Source organism: Symphodus melops (genome assembly GCF_947650265.1).
Source record: "Symphodus melops genome assembly, chromosome: 18".
NCBI lineage: Eukaryota > Metazoa > Chordata > Actinopteri > Labriformes > Labridae > Symphodus > Symphodus melops.
The window spans coordinates 2,092,799-2,114,481 of record NC_136708.1 but is presented as its reverse complement, the minus strand read 5'-3'; the positions used below and the strand labels follow the sequence as shown (position 1 = coordinate 2,114,481).

The window sequence follows — 21,683 nt, the reverse complement described above, 5'->3', positions numbered from 1 at the left end:
CATGTCCAATAAATGCAAAAAAGACAAACAACAACATTAAAATAAATAAGTATTCAAAAATGTTTAATCAGATGTTTTAAAATGATTGAAAAGCCAAAATGTCGCAAAGGCTTTTATAACATCGTTTAATTCATTGTGATTGTTTAATTTAAAATGAAATCAAGGTTTTTAAGGGCGTGACACAAAGTCATGGTTATTTTACTCGTGTAACTCAGTAAATTAATCAACAGAGAAATATGACAACTGTGTTTAGGAAATATGATGAAAGGTGATATTTCAGTGTTTCTTGTTTTGTGTTTTGGTGACAGACAGGTAATCATTTTGTGATGGTGTGAAATGAATCGTAGCAGGAGCTAATATTGTGATGTTATTGGTTGTGTTGTTTTGTTTTAATTAGATTAAATGTGTATTTTCTTTATTAATGTTTATAAAAGCAGTGCTGATTAAATTCAATGATTCTTTTCTGCTTCTTTTCATTCAATATTTCAGATTTTATATCTGTTTGTTTGATGATTAAATAAAATTGTTATGTTTGTATAAATGTCCCTGTAAACTATAATGTTTTTGTTTTTTATTAGTGTTTGCTTTGACCTTGTGGATTTATGTAAATGTGTATATGTGTGAACCACCATCCTGCTGAGGGACTACAGGTGGAAATGAGCCTAACATCTGGCATATTTACATATTTATGTTTATTAATATGCACAGTATTTTAAATTAATAAATTACTTTGCTATGATAATAGTGAATATCAAATATCGATGCTTGTTTCCACGCCAACCTCAGAAACTATTTAGAAGTGGCACACACAACTCAATAATAATCACTTGTTTTTAATTACTAAAAAGTCCTGCACATTAATGAATTGCACAAATCAGTTGCCAATGTACTTTATTTCTGCAATTTCCACAGAGTCTCCTCCAGTCTGTTTGTAAATTAAACTTTAACGTCCTGAGAAACGCCAGTGTTTTCCAACCTGTTAATTCGGCTTTAATTGTATTTTTTAATGCCTTTTAAAAATCTTTTTAATCTCAGATATATTAATGATATTGGTAAATAATATTGCCTGTTCATGAATGTAGATTTTTAAGTTTTAAGCACATGTTGAAGCATTTAAAAATAGCTTGAAATACTTTTTTCAGTATGGGAATAAGCTGTGTGCCTTGAGACCAAATTTGATTGCATTTATTTTTTCATGTAGATATCTTATTTGGAGAAATAATCAACAGTTTGAATGTTTGTTGACTGAAGGGGCGAGTAAATGAAGAAACAGGCAGTACAAAGGGCACCTAAATGACGCAGCGCTGTTAAGGACCCGCTTGTATAAAAAGCTGAGCGGCCCGCTACTCTCTCTCTTCCTCTCGTGTTTCCTTCTGAGCAGCAACAGCTTCTGAAGTTTAAATATTTTTTTTTAGTTTAGCTGTCTGTAAACTTAATCTTTAGGTTAATGTGAAACATGTTACAACTCTGTTTTAAGAGTTTAATTTGTTCTCTGAGCGGGATGGGACGAGCAGCAGCGCGTGCACATGTCCCTCCGTGGCCTGCACGTGGCGCGGTAAAGAAACCAGCCTGAAGACTCTGTGACCTGTGAGAGGCTTTTCCAAATGTTTGATCCATCAGAAACGGTGACTCTCCAGGTGGACCAGTGATGGATTCAGGTGAGGAATTAAAATAAACATAAATAATAATTATTGCACGAGGCAATCTCTATAATGTTAATATATTCATATCTATGGTCTCTACGATAGCTAACGGTACTTAAAATGGAAGCTGTAAGAGACTATCTCATATTTTAAGGTCTAAATAAACTGGAACAGTTAATGTAGCACGTGGTTAAACGTGATTTTAATAAAAATGACGCTTCGGTTTCAGGAGCGTGATGATGATGCTGCAGAAGTTTGCTCAACATGACTGTGAGACCTGATGGTGAGTCTCTGAGCCTCTGATCTGCAGAAACTAATCCTGCTGCTACATGATGATTCACTAGACTAGAGTCTCTGATTACCCATGATGCTCTTTCACAGTGCACTGAACATGCAGATTAACAGATTCTCACACCGCTCTGAGTATACCTGGTCCTTTATGCTGTTTCTTTCTTTTCTTTATCAGCGTTTACACCGGAGCAGCCGGACGGGACGTCGCATCCCGGTAAGAGTTTTAAAAAGGGCACCGGTCCTCGTCTGGTTTTTGTGGGATGATGATTCACTAGACTAGAGTCTCTGATTACCCATGATGCTCTTTCACAGTGCACTGACCACAGACGCGCCACTGACTGGATGTTTTAAGCTTCATTTACTGCTCATGATGTAGAGCTGAGACTTCAGAAGTTCTTTACTGATGAGATTATAAACGTGTAGTTAAACGTTTATCTTCTCGAGGTGGCGTTAAGAGAGGTCGAAACAGTTTTCCATTTTAACAGAAACTCCTTTAAACCCAGACTCACTGTTGCCCCCTGCTGGTCATTTGTTGAGTGTGCAGGAGGGAATGTGCTGCCATGAGATTTCAGTCTGAGAAACTACTGCAGTAAATGTTTAAAACATCCAGTCTGGTGTCTGACCTTTCATGCTTCTCACATGGTCATGTGTTGGTGGTACTGATGTGTTTTTTTTATTTATTTTTTAGGTCATACTCGCACTGGGACAGACGGCAGCAGTGGCCGATCACAGCTGTAAGTGCTCATGTTGGAGTGTATTTTGTGGTGTTTGAGACTTTTAATCCTGCAGCTCTGGTGTCTGAGTTTGGTCGATGATGATTCAGTTTTTCGGTTCGTCTGATTCAAAGTGAAGTTTTACTCGCAGCGCACTGAGACGCTCGACTGCCAGAGCTTCTGTTTCTGAAGACTTGAGATTTATAATCAGACTGCTGATCAAACTTTTTTTTTTTTTTTTTCTTTCAGGTCTGAGTGGATGAAGTGAAGCTGTGGGAAGAATCGTGGCGGTGTAGAAAGTGTAATTTGTTGAAACGTATTTAAATAAAAAGTTGACCAACATGACTGTTTCTGTCTGTTCAGTTTGCTTCAATACACTGAAGCTGTTTGGACTGATGTTCCCAGCTTCAGTAACCAGTACATGAAGTGTTTGTGTATAATGGAGATGCTGGTGTAATTTATTGGTCTCTACTGGGAAAACAAAAAACCACTTTAAAATGCACCACTGTATTTAAAAAAGAAAACTTAAACTTGTCACAGGATAATGAGCTCGTCTGTTTGAGTAGAATTAACTCAAATCAGATTTAAAGAACCAAACTTTTTATTTAGATCACAGAAGTTTGAGTGAAGAGATCCTTCATAATCCTGTGAGGGGAGAGGACTCCTGAGACAAACATGACGGATTAAAACACTCGTGCACTAAGAAATGTCAGAGTGAGCAGTGTTATGGAAAATTTTAGTCTTTGTACTACGAAGGTCTCAGAATCTGTCACCATAAAATGTCTGAGAACACTACATGCACAGCATATTGGGTGTTTTGTTTCCCATTTTGTTCCCTTTATTCTGTTTCTCTCTGTTCATGTGGGAAGAGTCACCCAGACTCTCTCTCACTGGACTCCTTCTCAGCCTTGGGAGCTGGTAGATAGTCATGTAGTCTCTTCTCTCACACTAGGGGATAGATGGCGCCCTGCCAGGTGGGCAGTGTCTCTATGTGGCGTGATGGGGGAGTGATCTCTGTAGTGTGATGGAAATGTAAAAGTGTTCATGTTTGCCTTTTCTCGGGGCCTCTTTCTCTCCTCACCGTGTGAGAGAGGGGTCTTCGAACGCTTATCTTGCCTTCGAATAAATGTTCACTGAGACCAGATCGATCTTGGGGTTCCTTTTTGAATAGATCTTCTCACTCTTTATTTTCACTCTTTGGTAATGGGGAAAATTCCACAACAGCGGGCTGCACCTGAGCAGTTGATGGTTTGGTGTCTTGCTCAGAGGCATTGTAGTAGAGCTCAGGAAGTGAACTGGCACCATTCCAGCTATCGGACCATTTTCCAGACTTGGTCCAAACACCGGGACTTGAACCATCAACTCTACTGTTCACACCTACAATCCCTACATGGGGGGGGGGCACCTTGTTCCCCTAGTGTCTAATCCTGCCTCGTCCTTGCAGACTGTTTGCTTTGACCCAAACATTTTATAGGATTTGTGAATCTGTGGGAAGAAGGGAACCAAGACAGCAGCAGACATGACGGTAATGAACGCTGGTTGGAGGGGCCCCCAATGAAACTTAGCTCAGGGCCCCGACAGTCAAAAATCACCACTGACTAATTATTTTATTATTCAAAGCACAAAAAAGCATATGATAGTGATTAGGAACACTTCCTGCAACTTTCATACAAACAAAAACACACTGACCTATTGAGAACAATGTAAAGATAAGAACATTAAAATGTTTATATTGTGATATCTGCAGAGAGCCCTCGTCCTTAAGGGATCCCGTTTGAAAGGTATTTTACACGTGTGCAGCTTCAGACTGATTATATGTTACGAAAGGTTTAATTATAGCTGCACTGTTGGAGAGGCCACGCCCTAAAACCACACCCACGTCATAAACATCTTCCCTGCTTTGTGTCCTGTAACCCTTCAGAGGGACCTGACAGATTCTGATACCGACACCGGGACTGAGAGGTTCCGATCACCTTTTAATGCGAGGTCCAGAAGCTGTAGAGAGTTTTATTGTGAAAGGTGCAGACCGGACATTCTTCTTCTTTTGTTCTCTGATTCGGTAAACGGCCGAGCCGAGCTGGCAGCAGCTGGACCCGGACCGGGCTTTTTTTTTTTAACGGGCTGGTGGTACCGAACCCGGCCGGTACATCTCATCATTCAGCTCTGTTAATCACAGAGGACAAACACACAAACACTCCTGAGAAAGAGAGACAATAAAAAGTTGATCAAGTTTTAGGCGTGTGATGCTAACAAGAGGAGCTAACTCAGCTAACGTCGACGAAGGTGAGTTTTTATCACCTTATCAGATTAATTAACACATTTAAACTCTAAAGATTATTAACCAGGTACAAACAGGAACCCTTTAATAGTTTAAAGCTGTGGGGAAATTAACATGTCAGTGACGTAATGATGAGCAGAACAAAGAAAAACAAAAAACATGATTAGCAAAAAGCTAACTCAGCTAAACGTACAGGTGAGATGACGTCATTATACGGGTCAGCTGGGTTGAAATAAGATCACACAATTTATTATTCTTCATAGTTTTTAAAGTAAAATGATAGAAATGAAGTATAAAGATGGATGAAAAAGTAAAAAATGAAATAAAAAGAAAGAAAACAATAAAAACTTTAATAAGATAAAAACATAACAGAATTGATCTCATGTCTGAAGATGAGTTGTTGCCATTCAATCTGTGATTTCGAAATCAGTCGTATCCAGAGGAAGTGAGGCGTGAGAGTCCGTGAAAGAAGTTTAAATAAGTTTGTTCGATGCAAGCGGCGTGCAGGCGGCGTGCAGGAGACGGTCTGTGTTCGACCTCCGGGTCGCTGACGGGCTGCTTCTAAAACGTTTCCTCTTCTTTCTCTGCAGGTGGGAGGAACGTTTGTTAACCTGCGTGTGTGAAAGTGACCTGGACCGATCCGAACGAGTCGTCAGGTGAAACCAAAGACATGTGAACGCCGCCCCCCCGCCCCTAGCTCCCCTCCCCAAGCTCAAACACGGCCACAGGTGTTTCCATGGCAACATAACTTGCGAACAAGCGCTGCAACCTAACGGCTGAGCCGGCAGTGCGTTCGTGTCGTGCTCACATAGCTGCTGGGCCGACTCAAGCAAGAGGAGCTTAGATCAAACTTTGAATTGACCTCCTGGCGGCTCGCTGAGCGAGGATGACAGCTGTGGTGGGCCGGGCGTGGGGGTGGGCTCGCTCCTGGGGGGGCGGCGGCAGCAAAGACGTGTCTGAGAATACCCCGACGGGAACAGCTGAGGAGCAGAAGCAGGTCAGCCGGGGGTGGATGTCGTGGCTCTGGGGAGGACGGAGGCGTCAGAGTGACCACTGCGGCTCGCAGGAGGAGTTTTGGGAGGCGCAGGAGAAGCTGCAGCCCGTGGAGATCGAAGTTCTCGGAGCAGGAAAGCAGGACGCCGAATCAAACCCCCCGCCGGTCTCCAGATGGTGGAGTAACTACATGCCAACTTCTTACCTTCCCTGGCCGAGACAAGCTGAACCCAGCGGCGTGAGAAGAAGAAAACGGGACGGTCGGATTGGAGAAGACGTTGACGGCGACTTCTCGGACTACGGGACGCCGCCCCCGTCTCCCACGCCTCCCAGAACGTCTCCCTTCAGACTCTTCGTAGACGGCTTGAAGGTGGAGATCCATCCCGAGCACCACGAGATCTGCTTCAACTTCCTGCGCCACCTCTTCGACTTGTTTGTGGTGGGCTTCCTGTGGACCGTGTCCCCCCCGGCCAAGCTGGTCCTGGAGGTTCTGGGGGTCACGGGGGCCCTGAGGCTGTGGTTCCACGGCATGGCCATGTTCTTGGTGTCCACGGTGGGGATGGCCGGGTTACTGTGGCTGGTCCAGGAGTATCTCCCTCAGTTCGCTCTGCTCTACGGGATCATCCAGGCGCTGGTGATCTCGGTCAGCGTGCGGCAGAGCGTCCTGCTCGGCACGGAGGACGAGGAGGGCGCCGGAGAGGACGAGGAGGGCGGAGAGAGCCAGGAGGTGAAAGACGGCGAGGAACGCAAAGAGAAGCTGAAGACTAATTAGACTTCAGGTGAGCTGAAACACCCGAGGGATCCAAAACCTCTCCCTGACGAGTGAAACTCAAACAACACACACACTAAACACACAGTGTGTGTGTGTGTGTGTGTGTGTGTGTGTGTGTGTGTGTGTGTGTGTGTGTGTGTGTGTGTTGAAAAGGCGAGTGTGTTTTCATTTGAGATTATGGAGCAGAGCTTGAACCGATCTGACACAGCGGCTCAATGTTAGTCTATTTAAGTTGTTCTAAATTAACCACACACACACACACACACACACACACACACACACACACACTGAGGCCGTGTTGAATGTGTTTAGACCCTGTGACCACAGTAGACTGGCTGTGACTCTGTCCGATGGGCGTGAAACCTCAGACACAGATCCTCATCCTTCAGTTTATCGGCCCGAGGCGTCTCATCTGTTTATGGTCATCTGCTCACAGAGACGCCATTATGTCACCCAATCAAACGGAGAGAACACTGAATCAAGACGATACGCACAGAGGGCGGGAGCGATCCCTCCGTCCTCCGAACACAAACTGTAAACACTTTGAAGACGATGACCACGGGTGTGACATTAAGCCCCGCCCCCTCTCTGAGGCGTCGGCTCCTGTCACTCGCTGTCGACTGAACTTTTTTAAGAGTGGGTGTGATGTGTCATCGTTTCTTCAGCTCTCCGTCACTCGTCACCTCCAGTCGATCGGCTGGTTTTTTATCGTGATCTCGTTCTGCAAGAATTTTTTTACATTTTTTTATCAGGAAGTCGTAAAGACAAAAGGAGCAGTACGTAACTCTGACACCCCCAGTGGTTAAAATGGGTACTGCAAAGACAAGTTTGAAAATCAACACTAGTTCACACACACACACACACACACACACTTCTGCTCAGTTGTCCTCATGATTAACAGAGTTGTTTTGGTTCCACAGACGCTGAGTCCACCTGCGTCTCACCTGTATACGAGCGCCGCAGGTGTGTGACATCACCACAGATGGACTCGGCTCCTGCAGCTGGACTCACACGTTGTATTGCACACTAATCACAAACTGATGGACGTACTCGTGTCACTTTATGTTCAACACTCTGGACCTGCAGTTTTAATCACGTGGACGGTTTGAATGAATGTCAGAGAGAGACGCTGATTTCACGACTGTTGCATTTCATCTTGTTTGCTTTTTATTTGTCGTCCTGTCGGACTCGTTTTCCTGGCTGATGTTGGGACCGTCACCGTGTGCCTTCGGTACATTCTGAGGGGAGATGAACGCTTGAATGAGCAGAAATATGCAGACTGTGACCCGCGCACGCCACCGCGTCATGAAACAGCTGCCTCGTCATCAGAGCGAAGAAGAGCGAACGCTGAGGCTGAACTGTTCTCAGACCGGCTCCAGGTCTCCTCAGATCCACGTTGAGGGACTTTGTAAAGACGGCGTGTGGAAGGTTTGTTCACACAGATCCACTCCTACTTTTCATTCTCCTCACGTACTTTGCATGAACGGACGCCGCTCCCGTCTGAGCGCTCGGGGCGACATTTAGTAACTCAGATAAGATTGTAGAGAGAATCAATGTTTGGATGCTGCAGCGACAAAACAAACACTCCATCAGGCCCGACTCACACACACACACACACAGGCCCGACTCACACACACACAGGCCCGACTCACACACACACAGGCCCGACTCACACACACACACACAGGCCCGACTCACACACACACAGGCCCGACTCACACACACACACACAGGCCCGACTCACACACACACAGGCCCGACTCACACACACACACACAGGCCCGACTCACACACACACACACACAGGCCCGACTCACACACACACACACACAGGCCCGACTCACACACACACACACAGGCCTGACTCACACACACGCACACAGGCCCGACTCACACACACACACACACAGGCCCGACTCACACACACACACACAGGCCCGACTCACACACACACACACACAGGCCCGACTCACACACACACACACACAGGCCCGACTCACACACACACAGGCCCGACTCACACACACACACACACAGGCCCGACTCACACACACACAGGCCCGACTCACACACACACAGGCCCGACTCACACACACACACACAGGCCCGACTCACACACACACACACACAGGCCCGACTCACACACACACAGGCCCGACTCACACACACACAGGCCCGACTCACACACACGCACACAGGCCCGACTCACACACACACAGGCCCGACTCACACACACACACACAGGCCCGACTCACACACACACACACACACAGGCCCGACTCACACACACACACACAGGCCCGACTCACACACACACACACACACAGGCCCGACTCACACACACAGGCCCGACTCACACACACACACACAGGCCCGACTCACACACACACACACAGGCCCGACTCACACACACACACACAGGCCCGACTCACACACACACACACAGGCCCGACTCACACACACACACACACACAGGCCCGACTCACACACACACACACAGGCCCGACTCACACACACACACACAGGCCCGACTCACACACACACACACAGGCCCGACTCACACACACACAGGCCCGACTCACACACACACACACACAGGCCCGACTCACACACACACAGGCCCGACTCACACACACACACACACAGGCCCGACTCACACACACACAGGCCCGACTCACACACACACAGGCCCGACTCACACACACACACACACAGGCCCGACTCACACACACACACAGGCCCGACTCACACACACACACACAGGCCCGACTCACACACACACACTCCATCAGGCCCGACTCACACACACACACACACAGGCCCGACTCACACACACACACACAGGCCCGACTCACACACTCGCACAAACGGGACCTGTGAGCAGGCGTAAATCTCTCCAACTTCAATTATTGATTAAGAAACACTAAGTCCCGCCCACAAATTATCAACCAAAGAACTGCAGCAGAACTCCTGCACACTTCTTTCTTTATCAGACAAATTCATCCTCAGCATTTTAAAATCACTGTTTATACAGAATTAGAGTTTTAACGCTCGACTTCTTCCCTTAAAAATCCGTCTTTAAAATGTCTTAAAGTTTAAAATTGAAACAATTTCGACAATACGGTAAAAAAAAACCAAAGGAATCATCGACTGTAAGGTCATTTCTTGTTTGTTTATTGTTTTTAGATCATTAGAATAACAAAGACTGTTTTAAGACACTTGACCTGCTGACGTCAGTTTCACGCGACAGCAGTCGGAAAGTTTCCATCTTTTAACTGAACGTGTTTTTAAAAGTGAAGAACTTTCCCTCGCGCTGTTCTCCGGACGTCAAAACGGCGACGTCACGCCGTCTGACGTTTCTCTGCGGCGGCTGCTCGGACGGATGACATCAAGGACGAGCCGCCTGTCAATCAAATGAGGAACAACAACCATATCTATGTGAGGAAAGCCATCGAAGAGATCCTGAAGGCAGCACAGACGAAGCTGTCAGAGATGAGCCTCACCGGAAGCTTCTCGTTGATTCGTCACGTGTTCGTCACGTGTTCGTCACGTGTTCTGCTGGTCGACCTGTTTTTTGTTTTTTATTACGTGAATGTTTCCACTCGAACTGTAAACAGACCCTAAACGGCCCTTCGACCATCGCCGGTGTTTGTTGTGTTTAGAGATTGTAACACCAGCAGCACGTGCGTGTTTCTGTGCCGTCGTCTTTATCAGCTCACTATGATGTTTGTATGGATTTATACTTCCTTGTTATGCTTCAGATTTAAAGGCACGACATTAAAAAGTCCAAATGTGTTCTTTGGTTTTATTTTTATAATCCATGAATTACTGCGAAGCTGCATCCCAGATTTCATGTTTATTAAAGGTCACAGTTTCTTTAGTGTCTTTAGGTCCCGACAGAAATGAATAACTCAGGTTCTCTGAAAAAGGATCAAAGAAGCAGACGGAGCACTGAGGGAATGCTACTAGCTAAATCATGCTAGTTTTAGAAAATAACCAACCAATCAAAACTGTTTCTGTTTTCACACGTTCACAAAACTGAAGGAAACTTCTGGAGTCGAGGTGGACTGATGCATCAAGGCAGAAGAAAAATCCATCCGTTAGCTAAAACGCTTTCTATATTCAGGGTCAAAGGGCGCTGGAGACGATCCCAGCCAATCCCAGAGCTGACGTGTAGAGACAGAACACCAGTCACACCTGAAGAAACTTACCAGAGACCAATCAAATCACTCCCTCGTTTCTTGAGTTCTGCTGATCCGTCCTCCCGTGTCGTAAATAACGCTCGCCACAGGAGTCACAGTTGAAAACTTTATTTCACATTAAATCTGCTCTTCACCTGTATGTACAGAAAGGTGCATTACAAGAACGATGTACATTATGTAACAATGAGAGGACACAGAGTGGACGAGTAATGAGCCGAGTGGGACGCACCCCGCCGTCAGACGGAAGAGGAGGATGGAGGCCGGGACAGGCGAGTCACTGCAGACGTGCACCTTCACCTGTCCGCCATGTTGGCCGTCACACACCTGCGTCAGTGAATCTAAACGCTCGAGATCGCTTCTCGTCAAAGTCGTTTCCACGGCAACTAAAACAAAGAGAGGGTTACGCGTCGTGTCACAACAAACTGGACGTCGCCGACCAATCAGTGCGACTCGGACGGCGCTCCCTCGCCTTCGCAGCTTTTAATTAAAAGACGACTGAAGACGTTTTAAAGCTTCGACGTTTCGTTCTGAAACCACACGGGATTGAAAAGTTCAATAAAGTTAGTTCTCATGACGTGTCGCGTTCACAACAAGGTAAAAAGGTTGTTCGTCCACACTGAGGCTCCGCCCCTCTGCTGCTCTGACGTCACTCAGTAAAAAAGAAAAAAGCACAGAAGCTCAATCTTCAGCCCGCCGTGTATAAATCAGCGTTTGTAGGATTGTCCAGTGGAGAGAAAAAACAAATCAATCAAGAAAATATGAAACCCAAACAAACGAACCAGCCGACAGTCGTCTGAAAACAGAGTCACCGTATCCATGGTTACGGGAGAGCTGATCTGAGTCACACTGACAGCCTTGTGAAGCCCCGCCCCCTGCTGTTCTACAGGTGTGGATCAAAGTTGATCTCACTCGTCTGAGAGTTAATATCAGTTATTAAAGGATCTCACACATCCATTATGGTTACGCCTTCACGGCGGTCTGGAGGTCTGGAGGCGGGGCTACAGCCCGGACTGGTCGGGACGTTTTGTCCACTTATTTTATTTCTTTGAGTCGCTGAAATATCGTTAAAACACATCAAAGAGTTCCAACATGGCGTTCAATCAATAAAGTACAAATGATTCCCCGAACAGCGGCGTGGTGATTGGCGTTTTTCTAAACAGGAAGTTGAAGGAAACCATGATGACGAAGAACAACCAAACGACAGCACGGCGATGAAACTCATAAAGTCGTACGCAGCTTCTTTTTTTAAAATGTTATTTATTAGTTTAAAAAAAATCCCGAACGCCGTCTAAACTGTTCGACCACGGCGGCAACATTTGTGCGTTTTTTGAGCGTGCAGGAGCTTTTAGTTTGAAAGCTGTGGCGTGGAAACATTTTGTTTTTCCACACATGAAGAAGAGGCGGCGAGGACTTTTAACGTTTGAGTTCAGAGATCTCCCTGCTCGCCCGCTCGCTCGCTCTCCCTGCTCGCCCGCTCGCTCTCCCTGCTCGCCCGCTCGCTCTCCCTGCTCGCTCGCCCGCTCGCTCTCCCTGCTCGCTCGCTCTCCCTGCTCGCTCTCCCTGCTCGCTCGCCCGCTCGCTCGCCCGCTCGCTCTCCCTGCTCGCCCGCCCGCCCGCTCGCTCTCCCTGCTCGCCCGCCCGCCCGCTCGCTCTCCCTGCTCGCCCGCCCGCCCGCTCGCTCCTGTTTGTGGTTTTATTTTCACACAGACTGTCGGCTGCACGTCAAGTATCAGCAGAGCAGATTAAATAAATAAAATCATAAAACACTGTGCTCTCTCTCTCTCACTCGCCCGGTGCTGCACGGCGGCCTCACAGTCAGAGAGTCCATCACGCTGCTGATCGATGACACTTCCTGTTTGGAGCTCCACCTCTGAAGCTTTTAACTCACTAATGACAAACAGACCCGCACTCCTACAGAGGAGGCTGAGTGTTTCCATGGAAACGGATCACTGTGATGTCACGTTTAACGCCCCCGGCTTCTTTTCAAAATGACGTCACACACGTTTTAAAAACGCCTCTCTCTCTCTCTCTCTGAGCTCCTCCTCTCTGTTGACTTACGACCAGGCAGCAGGCGAGGATTTAGGGGCGGGGCTACAAAGGATCTGAAAAATTAAAGTATACCCAACTACAGCAGCAGGTACATTCCAAGCCACGCCCCCTACAGACCACGCCCACCCACTTGGTTAAGGTAAGGGTTACATTACATCAGATTGGATGGGGCGTATTTTGAAGGGGGCGTGGCTTGGGTTTGTAGCGGCTGCGTCTTTTCAGCACGTGTGAGCTCGTTTCTTTTATCACGCCAAAATCTGCGAAATCTAAAGTCAAAGGAAATCAAGCGAGCGTTCCACGTTCTCTGGCTCCTCCCTCTCATCAACATAATGTGGGCGTGTCCTCATCAGTCCGTGATCACCTGATGAGCTGGCAGGTTACTGAGCATGCTCACTGCCGTTTACAGCAGGTAATGAAATGATGCAGCTGGACTTTCTGACTGGTTACTGAACTCAGCGTCTGGCCCCGCCCCCTTTCCTCGCTTAATGGAGCTAAACTAAAGACAGAGTGCATTTTGTTTGACGCGTGAGAAACCTCCTCCCCCCTCCCCTCCCTCTCCGTTCAGCCTCATTAGTGTGTGTGCGCCCCTCCAGAGTTTGGAGGCCCCGAGGCCCCCCGGCCCCCCCTCTGTCCGTGGTCTGTCCTGCCGTGACCCAGGATGCAGTGGGCGCTGCCGCAGCCTTCGTCGTCGTCCTCGCCGTCGCTCTCGGAGGACGACTCTCCGAACTGTCGGGGCTTCTCGTAGATACAGCAGCCTGCAAGACGACACTCAGGGTTACAACGCAGCCTGATGATGCGTTCAATGACTCACTGCAAACACCACGGAGCGACGCCGTCTTCAGACGTTTGTGATGTCAGGAATAGAAACTGAAGAGAGCGCGAGCTAAAAATATCTCCAGACTGCAGGATCGGATCAAACACGCGAGCCTGAATATTAAAATGTTCCTCGATCCAGCTTAACACGTCTGAAACCTCTGATCATGGATCTTTAAACTTTACCTTTCCAGCATCATTCTGACCACGCAAAAAAAAAAGTCTAATGTTGCCATGGAGACAACCCCCCCCCTTTATATTAAAGATATTCTGATCAGTGTTTAAAAGGGACACACAGTCAAAAAGCCTTAAAACAGGAGACAACAAGGAAGAGAGAGAGAGAGAGAGAGAGAGAGAGAGAGAGAGAGAGAGAGAAAGAGAGAGAGAGAGGACGTGCAACAAGAGGACTACAGCCTCGGTACATGAGGCCCCTGAAGTTTTTATAAAACTTGCCAAAAGGAATAAAGGCATTTTCGTCTTATTCTAAAGACGTGAGCAGCGGTGGAGCGACGTCAGCTCGCTCGCTCGCTCTCTCTCTCTCTCTGTCAGGACGAAGACGGTGAACTCACACTTCGAGGATCTTCTCCCCAGGTGCTCGTTGTCGACGGTGTCGCTGGACCACTCCACCTTCTTGTCCGTCTTCCTCTTCCTCAGCTTGATGGTCAGACTGCGTCCCTCCTGAGAGACACGAGAGACGCTGCTGTGAGGACGTGTGTGTGTGTGTGCGTGTGTGTGTGCATGCTGCAGCTTTTTGTTCTCCGTCTATATCCCAGGACTACAGCCCCCCCCCCCACTAAAGGATGCTGGTCTATAGATGTCTTCAGAGGACTGAAGCAGATGCTATCACTTTGAAGTTGTGCATGAAAAATTAAACCCTTTAAATTGATCATCCCTGTGTCTCCTGTCGCTCAGGTCTTCAGATTTGATCCGGATCAGCGTGAGGACCGATCCACAATGTCTCCTCTGTCTTTATGTTACAGTCTGCAGGTCTGCAGAAGAGCTGGGACTTTAAAGTGGGACTGACTTTTGATCTGCTGTGTGAGAAGTTAAATAAACATAAATATAATTTAATTTGAGATCAAGTGGAAAAAAACAAACAACCGGAAGTCGTGTGGGAGTGCAGGCAAACCTGTCGGTACTAATAATGCACTTTGGTTCATTAGGGTTAATGTGTAACACATCAGGCCTGGAGGGGCATCAGATAGCTGGGCTGCAAACCTCACCATAACACCGTCAGACTGGGTGACACGCACACTGTGTTCCGTTACATTAACACGTCTACTCATTATCAAACAGTGACAGCCTCATCCTCCTCATAATGATGATGATGAAGGGTTACCTGCTGGGGCGGCGGCGGCGTGCTGGTCTGAACCGTCTCCGTTATCGTCTCACTTGAAGTCCCGGGAACCTCCGCCATACCTGCTAACGCTGCCGTCAGCTAGCTTAACGACGCCAAAAGACCCGCGGTCAGACTGGGATAAAACACTCCGCCCGCTCCGGTGATTCACTCCGGTTCTGGTTGTGATCAGAAGTTGATGAAATAAAAGGTTTCTGATGTGAAGACTCGGAGATCTTGGATCACTTTGGTGCGATGCGGCTAACACACACAGACGGGATGTACAATCACGCTGCGTTCACGGAACGATCGGAATAAGGAGTTTCAACGTAGGAAACATACACACGACGTTTCCTCAAATCGGAACAACTCGGCTTTTACCGCCAGTTCTTTCACATAAACAGATGACCTGTTAGTACACGTTTAGTTTATTACTTAATTTCTTGTTTCGGTATTACAACTCGAGATGAATACCCCGGAGACAGCAGAACCTCTTTCTCAACTCTTGAGTTTTGGAATATCCGAGGAGCATTACATGTACGTGAACGAGCCCGTTTTAAACAGGAAGTTCAACATTTCTACATTTAAACTTAAAAATTATACGACAGCTTTTTTTTTTTTTTTAAATAAAACCCCTTATTTCCTTATAGCTCATTGTTTTTTTCTTTTGTAATCACCGTTTTTTAATGATTAGATAACTTAGAATTGGTTTGCTACCAACATCATTATGATTACAGTAGAAATAATTCATTTTAGTTACTCGTTTCCAAGGCAACCAACAATTTACGTCCAATTTATTTTTTCGTTTTATTTACCAAAGCATTGCAGACAAACTCCGAGACACTTTCAAAATTGCATAAACGTTTTTAATTGTATTAATTATTATCATTATTATTGGATTAAATCCAATTAAAACACAGTAACGCCAAATCGTGTTTCTCTCAGCCCAGCAAATCATCAAAATTATGATAAGAATGATATAAGTGATCAGGACATTATGTTATTTATAGTGGACATGTTTTATTTTGAAAATATAGACAGGATGCTAAGGATAGTGTAGTGGGGAAGATATTTGAAGACGGACGAGTTTATGTCCATCCAGAAACACTGTCCTCATTCTGAAACTACAAAATCTTTAAAACAGTTATTTAAAATGTCGTATTTAACGTGCTGTTATAGAATAATGGAATATAAAAAATACATTTAAACGTGTTTTAAATGCATGTTCGTGTGTTTCCGGTACAGAAGTAACTCACTGGATTTAGAGGTCGCAGCAGACATGCGCGGTGAGTTCAATAATAGAAACTAATAATGGATAAGAACATTAAGCTCACTGCTCTGGATCAATGATGAACTTTTACATGACGTCACTGTGGTTGTTTCCGGTGTTTTCAGTGTGAGGATGTGGAGGGCAACTTGTGTCCTGAGTGTGACAAGGAGAGGAGGAATCAGACTCTGCTCCAGCAGCTCGACCAAACCTTCCTCCTCCTCTTCCTCCTCTTCGTCTCAGTCCCTTAAACGCCCACAGGCTGAGAAACAGAGGCGCAGAAGAGAGAGGGATGAGGCCATACTGTCAGGCCGGCACAGTGTGAGTAGGACAGAAAGAAGGAAACCGCTCAGAAGAAAAAGAAACAACTCTGATGTGTGTGTGTGTGTGTGTGTTTGCAGTCTGCTGAAGAAAACCCTGTGAGATGGAGTGATAAGGAGAAGATAGTGTACCCAGGTCTAACTCCTCCTGGAGCAAAGAAAGGTAACTGTGTGTGTGTGTGTGTGTGTGTGTGTGTGTGTCCTGACAAACTGTAAACGTGCTGATGTCTCTCTGCAGACACCAGCCTGCCGTTCCCGTCTGCCTACAGTCCGGACTACGTGGAGTCCAGCTGGTATCCGTGGTGGGAGAGAGAGGGGTTCTTCAGGCCGGAGCAGCATGTGAGAGGATGTTAGAACGGCTCCCTGAACGTTCTCCACAGAACACTTTGACCTCACTTCTTTCACTGCACTGATTTATAGTTGTTGTGATCTCTGATGTTGGTCGCCTTGGTAACAACATCCTTACCCAGGGCCCTTGTCGCCTTGGCAACAACGTGTCTACTCAGGGTCACACAATTAACTTGAACTGTAAATTTGCATCAACGTGACATGAAAACACAAATGTTTACAAGACAGTTTTACAGTTTTAAAAAAAAGCTTTTCTTTTAAATAACTTTTTATTTTAACATTTTACAAACAATAAGAACAATAACACCAACTTATATAACTTATACAACTATATATATATAAAAGAAAAGCTTGTTATAAAGAGGTGCTGCCTTTGGATGTTCACAGCTGTTTGTTTCACACCTTCAGGAGCGTTTACCTCAGGCGGTGGATCGGACCTTCTCCCTGTGTATCCCTCCTCCCAACGTGACGGGGACGCTGCACCTCGGCCACGCTCTCACCGTGGCCGTGGAGGACGCTCTGGTCCGATGGTACCTGACAAGGACACCCGCGAGCATGTAGCATGTCGCCTGTCTGTCTGTCGCTGGAGCTGTAACGTGGTTGTGTTTGTTCTCCGTCAGGAGGAGGATGCAGGGCCACAGAGTCCTCTGGGTCCCCGGGTGTGACCACGCAGGCATCGCCACACAGGTACCGCCTTAAAGAACCCGTACCCACCGCTCGCTGACTTTATATCAGAGCTTTCAGAAGACTGTGTGTGTGTGTGTGTGTGTGTGTGTGTGTGTGTGTGTGTGCTGCAGAGTGTGGTGGAGAGGAAGCTGCTGAGGGAACGAGGGAGGAGCAGAAAGGATTTGAGCAGAGAGGAGTTCCTGCAGGAGATTTGGAAATGGAAGGAGGAGTGAGTGTTCACCTTCACAGCGTCCAGAGTTGATTAGTTTTTGATCGCAGAGTCTCCAGAGTTAACGGTGATTTATTAGTTTGTTAAAAACACGTTTGAGTCCAGGCTGTTGCCTTTGTGTGTTTCAGGAAAGGAGACGAGATCTACCAGCAGCTGAGGAGTCTGGGAGCCTCTCTGGACTGGAGCAGAGCCTGCTTCACTCTGGATCCAGTAAGAGCTGTTTGAAACATGACGTGGAGACTTCTCATGTTAAAAACAATGAAGGTTTGATCTGCACTAAAGCAGGTGACCTCACAGGTCGACCTTCACTGCTGTAGATAGGATATAACTTTATTGATCCCCAATGGGGAGATTCAGGTGTTACAGCAGCAGCAGCACAGAATGAAAAGAGTCAAAAACCGAATAAAATAATAACAAAAACATAAATACAAATCCAACAGGGGACTATAATGTGGCGGACTCAACAGGACAATGAAAATATATATATATATATATATATATATATATAATGTGCAGTGAATGGCATGTTAAAGTGAAGAATAAATGGAGCGATTATCTTCATGAGTCACCAGGAACAAAAAGAACAGCTGGAAGTCAAATGAAATCAAATGAAATCAAATCAAATGAAATCAAATGAAATGAAATGAAATGAAATGTCGATCATCTGAAAGTCGCTCCACAGGGAACATTGTTTTCGGTGCCTCGTGTTGAGATTAACGAGAGCTGCTTCACGTGGTTTTGAATCTGTTTGCAGAGTTTCAGCCGGGCGGTGACCGAGGCCTTCGTCCGTCTGTCCGACGCCGGTCTCATCTATCGCTCTGAAGCGCTGGTGAACTGGAGCTGCGCTCTGGAGTCGGCCATCTCTGACATCGAGGTGAGACTGAAGTGCAAACGGCTTCGGATCCTTTGGAGAGAGAGAGAGGGGCCGTGTCCACACACAGTCCAGGTGTGTGTGTGTGTGTGTGTAAAGGTGTGTGTTCTGTGCCAGGTGGACTCTCTGGAGCTGAGTGGACGCAGCATGCTGTCTGTCCCTGGCTACGAGGAGAAGGTGGAGTTTGGCACGATGGTGACGTTTGCTTATCCTCTGGACGGACACGGTGAGAGAAATGACCTCTCCTTTAACCTGTCACATGACGAGTTCTGATGTCATCACGCCGTGTGTGTGTGTGTGTGTGTGTGTGTGTGTGTGTGTGTCCGTCAGAGGGGGAGCTGTGCGTGTCCACCACCCGGCCTGAGACCATGCTGGGAGACGTGGCGGTCGCCGTTCACCCCGACGACCCTCGATATCAGGCCAGTCTGTGTGTTTGATGGAGTTCTGATGAAGAGTAGCTTTGTCAGGACCCCAGAAGGGACTCTGCAGGTCCGTCTTTGGGGTCCTGAGATGCTGCATCACGTCCTGCGTCGTCCTCGAGAGACGGCGAGATCTTTAAATGAGTGTTTGAGTGTAAAGAAAAGATCCAGCTGAACTTGAGTTTGTGTTTCCTTCAGGCTCTTCATGGGAAACAGCTCAGACAGCCGTTCACTGAGCGGCTGCTGCCCGTCATCACCGACCGCTCCGTGGACATGCAGCTGGGAACAGGTGAGAGCGACACACACCTCACGTGTCCTCAGAAGCTGCTCCTGCACGTGCTCAGTGAGTGTGTGTGTGTGTGTGTGTGTGTGTGTGTTCAGGTGCAGTGAAGGTGACTCCGGCTCACGACCACGCTGACTTCCTGCTGGCTCAGAGACACTCGCTGCCCCGCCTCACTGTGATCGCAGGAGATGGGACCATGTCGCCCCCCTGTGGACACTGGCTGCAGGTGCGCTGTCTTTAAACTGCTGTGAGGTGCATGTGTGTGTGTGTGTGTGTGTGTCGTGTCGGAGGAGCGGCGCTGACGGTTTGTGATGTCATGATCTGTGTTTGAATGAAGGGAGTGAAGCGTTTCGATGCCAGGCAGCAGGTGGTCGACGCGCTGATGGAGAAGAAGCTGTTCAGAGGGAAGACGAGCCACGCCATGACGCTCCCTCTCTGCAGGTACACACACACACACACACACACACACACACACACACACACACACACACACAACAGAGAACGAGTCTGAAGCTCTATCATGAGGATTTTAGACTTTTTATGGACAGTTTGTGTCCGTGCAGGAAGTCTGCGGTCGTGCTGCAGGATTTAAACTTCCTCACACTTTCCTGAATGTTTCCTTTCACACAGAAAGTTCAGTGAGGGGAAAGTCTGCGTTCACACATGCAGCTCCACCCCGACACTTCAGGGCGCTCGTTTCTGCTTCCTTCAGCCCGAGACATGAAAACAGTCGTTCCTGCTCAGACTTAGTTGGACTTAATTTAGTCCTGAAGGGGGCGCCGTGCAGCTTAGCCACGAGAGGCTAACATCCTGGTCCTCTGCTGCACGTCATCGCTCTCTCTCTCTCTCTCTCTCTCTCTCTCTCTCTCTCTCTCTCTCTCTCTCTCTCTCTCTCCTTTTTTTTTTTTTTTTTTAAAGATTTGTTTTGGGCCTTTTGCCTTTAATGATAGAGGGAGGACAGTGGATAGAGTCGGAAATCAGGGAGAGAGACATGCGGGAAATGGGCCACAGGCCGGACGCGAACCCAGGCCGCCCGCGCGCGAGGACTGAGCCTCAATACATGGGGTCGCGCGCACTGCCGCTGCGCCACCGGCGACCCCCGTGCTGTCCTTTTTAAAGTTAAAGAAGTGAAAGGATGAAGTGTTGATTTAGTTTGCTCCTCCCTCTGCTCCTCAGCCGCTCCGGAGACGTCATCGAGCCTCTGCTGAAGAGGCAGTGGTTCGTCCGCTGTGAGGGAATGGCTCAGAAGGCCGTGCAGGTGAGAGCAGCAGGTGTGTGCGTTCACGTCGATGCACTGACGGTTGACGTGACGGGATGACGACGTCTCGTCTCTGTGTGCAGGCGGTGGACGAAGGCGAGCTGGAGATCATCCCTCACTCGTACGCCAAGACTTGGAAGAGCTGGCTGTCGAACGTCAGGTGTGTTCCTCGCCTGCTGTGACCTCACACGTCCTCCTCCTCCTCCTCCTCCTCACGTGTGTGTGTGTGTGTGTGTGTGTGTGTGTGTGTGTGTGTGTGTGTGTGTGTGTGTGTGTGTGTGTGTGTGTGTGTGTGTGTGTGTGTGTGTGTGTGTGTGTGTGTGTGTGTGTGTGTGTGTGTGTGTGTGTGTGTGTGTGTGTGTGTGTGTGTGTGTGTGTGTGTGTGTGTGTGTGTGTGTGTGTGTGTGTGAGGAACAAAGCCTCTGCCTGTCTGTCTGACGCGGCGTGTTGAGTGAAATGACAGCAGCCTGATGATGAATGAGCTGCTGTGTGATCACACAATGTCCGTGTGTTGTCAGTGATTGGTGCGTTTCCCGCCAGCTCTGGTGGGGTCATCAGATCCCGGCGTACCGAGTGCAGCTTCCTGATTCCAGCGACGCTGAGCAGGTCAGATCTGTAAACACGCTGCAGAAAGACGTGAAAACAACCACACAGATTTCATTAAATGTGAAGGTCACGACCTGAATGTGAAGGTCGCGACCTGAATGTGAAGGTCACGACCTCCTCTACTTGTAACTGTGTTTTGTCATTTTCAGTTTCCAACATATAAAGTCTCCATCAAGCAGAATGCAGATTAAAGTGTGTGTGTGTGTGTGTGTGTGTGTGTGTGTGTGTGTGTGTGTGTGTGTGTGTGTGTGTGTGTGTGTGTGTGTGTGTGTGTGTGTGTGTGTGTGTGTGTGTGTGTGTGTGTGTGTGTGTGTGTGTGTGTGTGT

The 21,683-nt window shown here is 47.4% G+C and overlaps 3 protein-coding genes and 1 long non-coding RNA gene across 4 annotated transcripts in view; 3 read left to right on the top strand and 1 right to left on the bottom strand.

The window, feature by feature from the left end:
* Nucleotides 1-1,324: 1,324 nt before the first annotated feature.
* On the top strand, nt 1,325-2,989 carry LOC306839863. Its single transcript, XR_013781267.1, has 5 exons — nt 1,325-1,658; nt 1,873-1,926; nt 2,110-2,148; nt 2,623-2,668; nt 2,897-2,989. It is a non-coding gene; the product is annotated as an uncharacterized lncRNA (long non-coding RNA).
* Nucleotides 2,990-4,527: 1,538 nt separating this feature from the next.
* cUnh6orf47 (chromosome Un C6orf47 homolog) lies at nt 4,528-10,485 on the top strand. Its single transcript, XM_079367789.1, has 3 exons — nt 4,528-4,930; nt 5,516-6,697; nt 7,611-10,485. Exon 2 carries the CDS (start codon nt 5,812-5,814, stop codon nt 6,688-6,690), a length of 879 nt encoding a protein of 292 aa, XP_079223915.1. The 5' UTR covers nt 4,528-4,930; nt 5,516-5,811; the 3' UTR covers nt 6,691-6,697; nt 7,611-10,485.
* A 2,512-nt stretch (nt 10,486-12,997) lies between these two features.
* On the bottom strand, nt 12,998-15,456 carry ppp1r11 (protein phosphatase 1, regulatory (inhibitor) subunit 11). Its single transcript, XM_079367887.1, has 3 exons — nt 15,094-15,456; nt 14,324-14,432; nt 12,998-13,696 (listed from the first exon to the last, which is right to left on the bottom strand). The coding sequence occupies exons 1-3, from the start codon at nt 15,169-15,171 to the stop codon at nt 13,512-13,514; spliced, it is 372 nt and encodes a 123-aa protein (XP_079224013.1). The 5' UTR covers nt 15,172-15,456; the 3' UTR covers nt 12,998-13,511.
* Nucleotides 15,457-16,059: 603 nt separating this feature from the next.
* vars2 (valyl-tRNA synthetase 2, mitochondrial) overlaps nt 16,060-21,683 on the top strand; it is a 12,379-nt gene continuing 6,755 nt past the window's right edge. The window contains exons 1-17 of the mRNA XM_079368898.1: nt 16,060-16,376; nt 16,486-16,678; nt 16,759-16,840; nt 16,916-17,016; nt 17,434-17,555; nt 17,646-17,712; nt 17,823-17,920; nt 18,049-18,130; nt 18,675-18,794; nt 18,909-19,017; nt 19,122-19,210; nt 19,409-19,499; nt 19,592-19,719; nt 19,831-19,934; nt 20,670-20,751; nt 20,835-20,911; nt 21,270-21,357. Coding sequence (XP_079225024.1) covers nt 16,493-16,678; nt 16,759-16,840; nt 16,916-17,016; nt 17,434-17,555; nt 17,646-17,712; nt 17,823-17,920; nt 18,049-18,130; nt 18,675-18,794; nt 18,909-19,017; nt 19,122-19,210; nt 19,409-19,499; nt 19,592-19,719; nt 19,831-19,934; nt 20,670-20,751; nt 20,835-20,911; nt 21,270-21,357 — 1,626 coding nt within the window. The 5' untranslated portion in view covers nt 16,060-16,376; nt 16,486-16,492. The remainder of the gene's footprint in view (nt 16,377-16,485; nt 16,679-16,758; nt 16,841-16,915; nt 17,017-17,433; nt 17,556-17,645; nt 17,713-17,822; nt 17,921-18,048; nt 18,131-18,674; nt 18,795-18,908; nt 19,018-19,121; nt 19,211-19,408; nt 19,500-19,591; nt 19,720-19,830; nt 19,935-20,669; nt 20,752-20,834; nt 20,912-21,269; nt 21,358-21,683) is intronic.

Excerpts from the sequence above, each read along its gene's own strand:
- ppp1r11 (XM_079367887.1), bottom strand. The coding sequence starts at position 15,171 with ATGGCGGAGGTTCCCGGGACTTCAAGTGAGACGATAACGGAGACGGTT. Across the intron at positions 14,433-15,093 it reads CGCCGCCGCCGCCCCAGCAG|GAGGGACGCAGTCTGACCAT; the intron begins GTAACCCTTCAT and ends CGTGTCTCTCAG. Across the intron at positions 13,697-14,323 it reads GGGGAGAAGATCCTCGAAGT|GCTGCTGTATCTACGAGAAG; the intron begins GTGAGTTCACCG and ends GTCGTCTTGCAG.
- cUnh6orf47 (XM_079367789.1), top strand. The coding sequence starts at position 5,812 with ATGACAGCTGTGGTGGGCCGGGCGTGGGGGTGGGCTCGCTCCTGGGGG.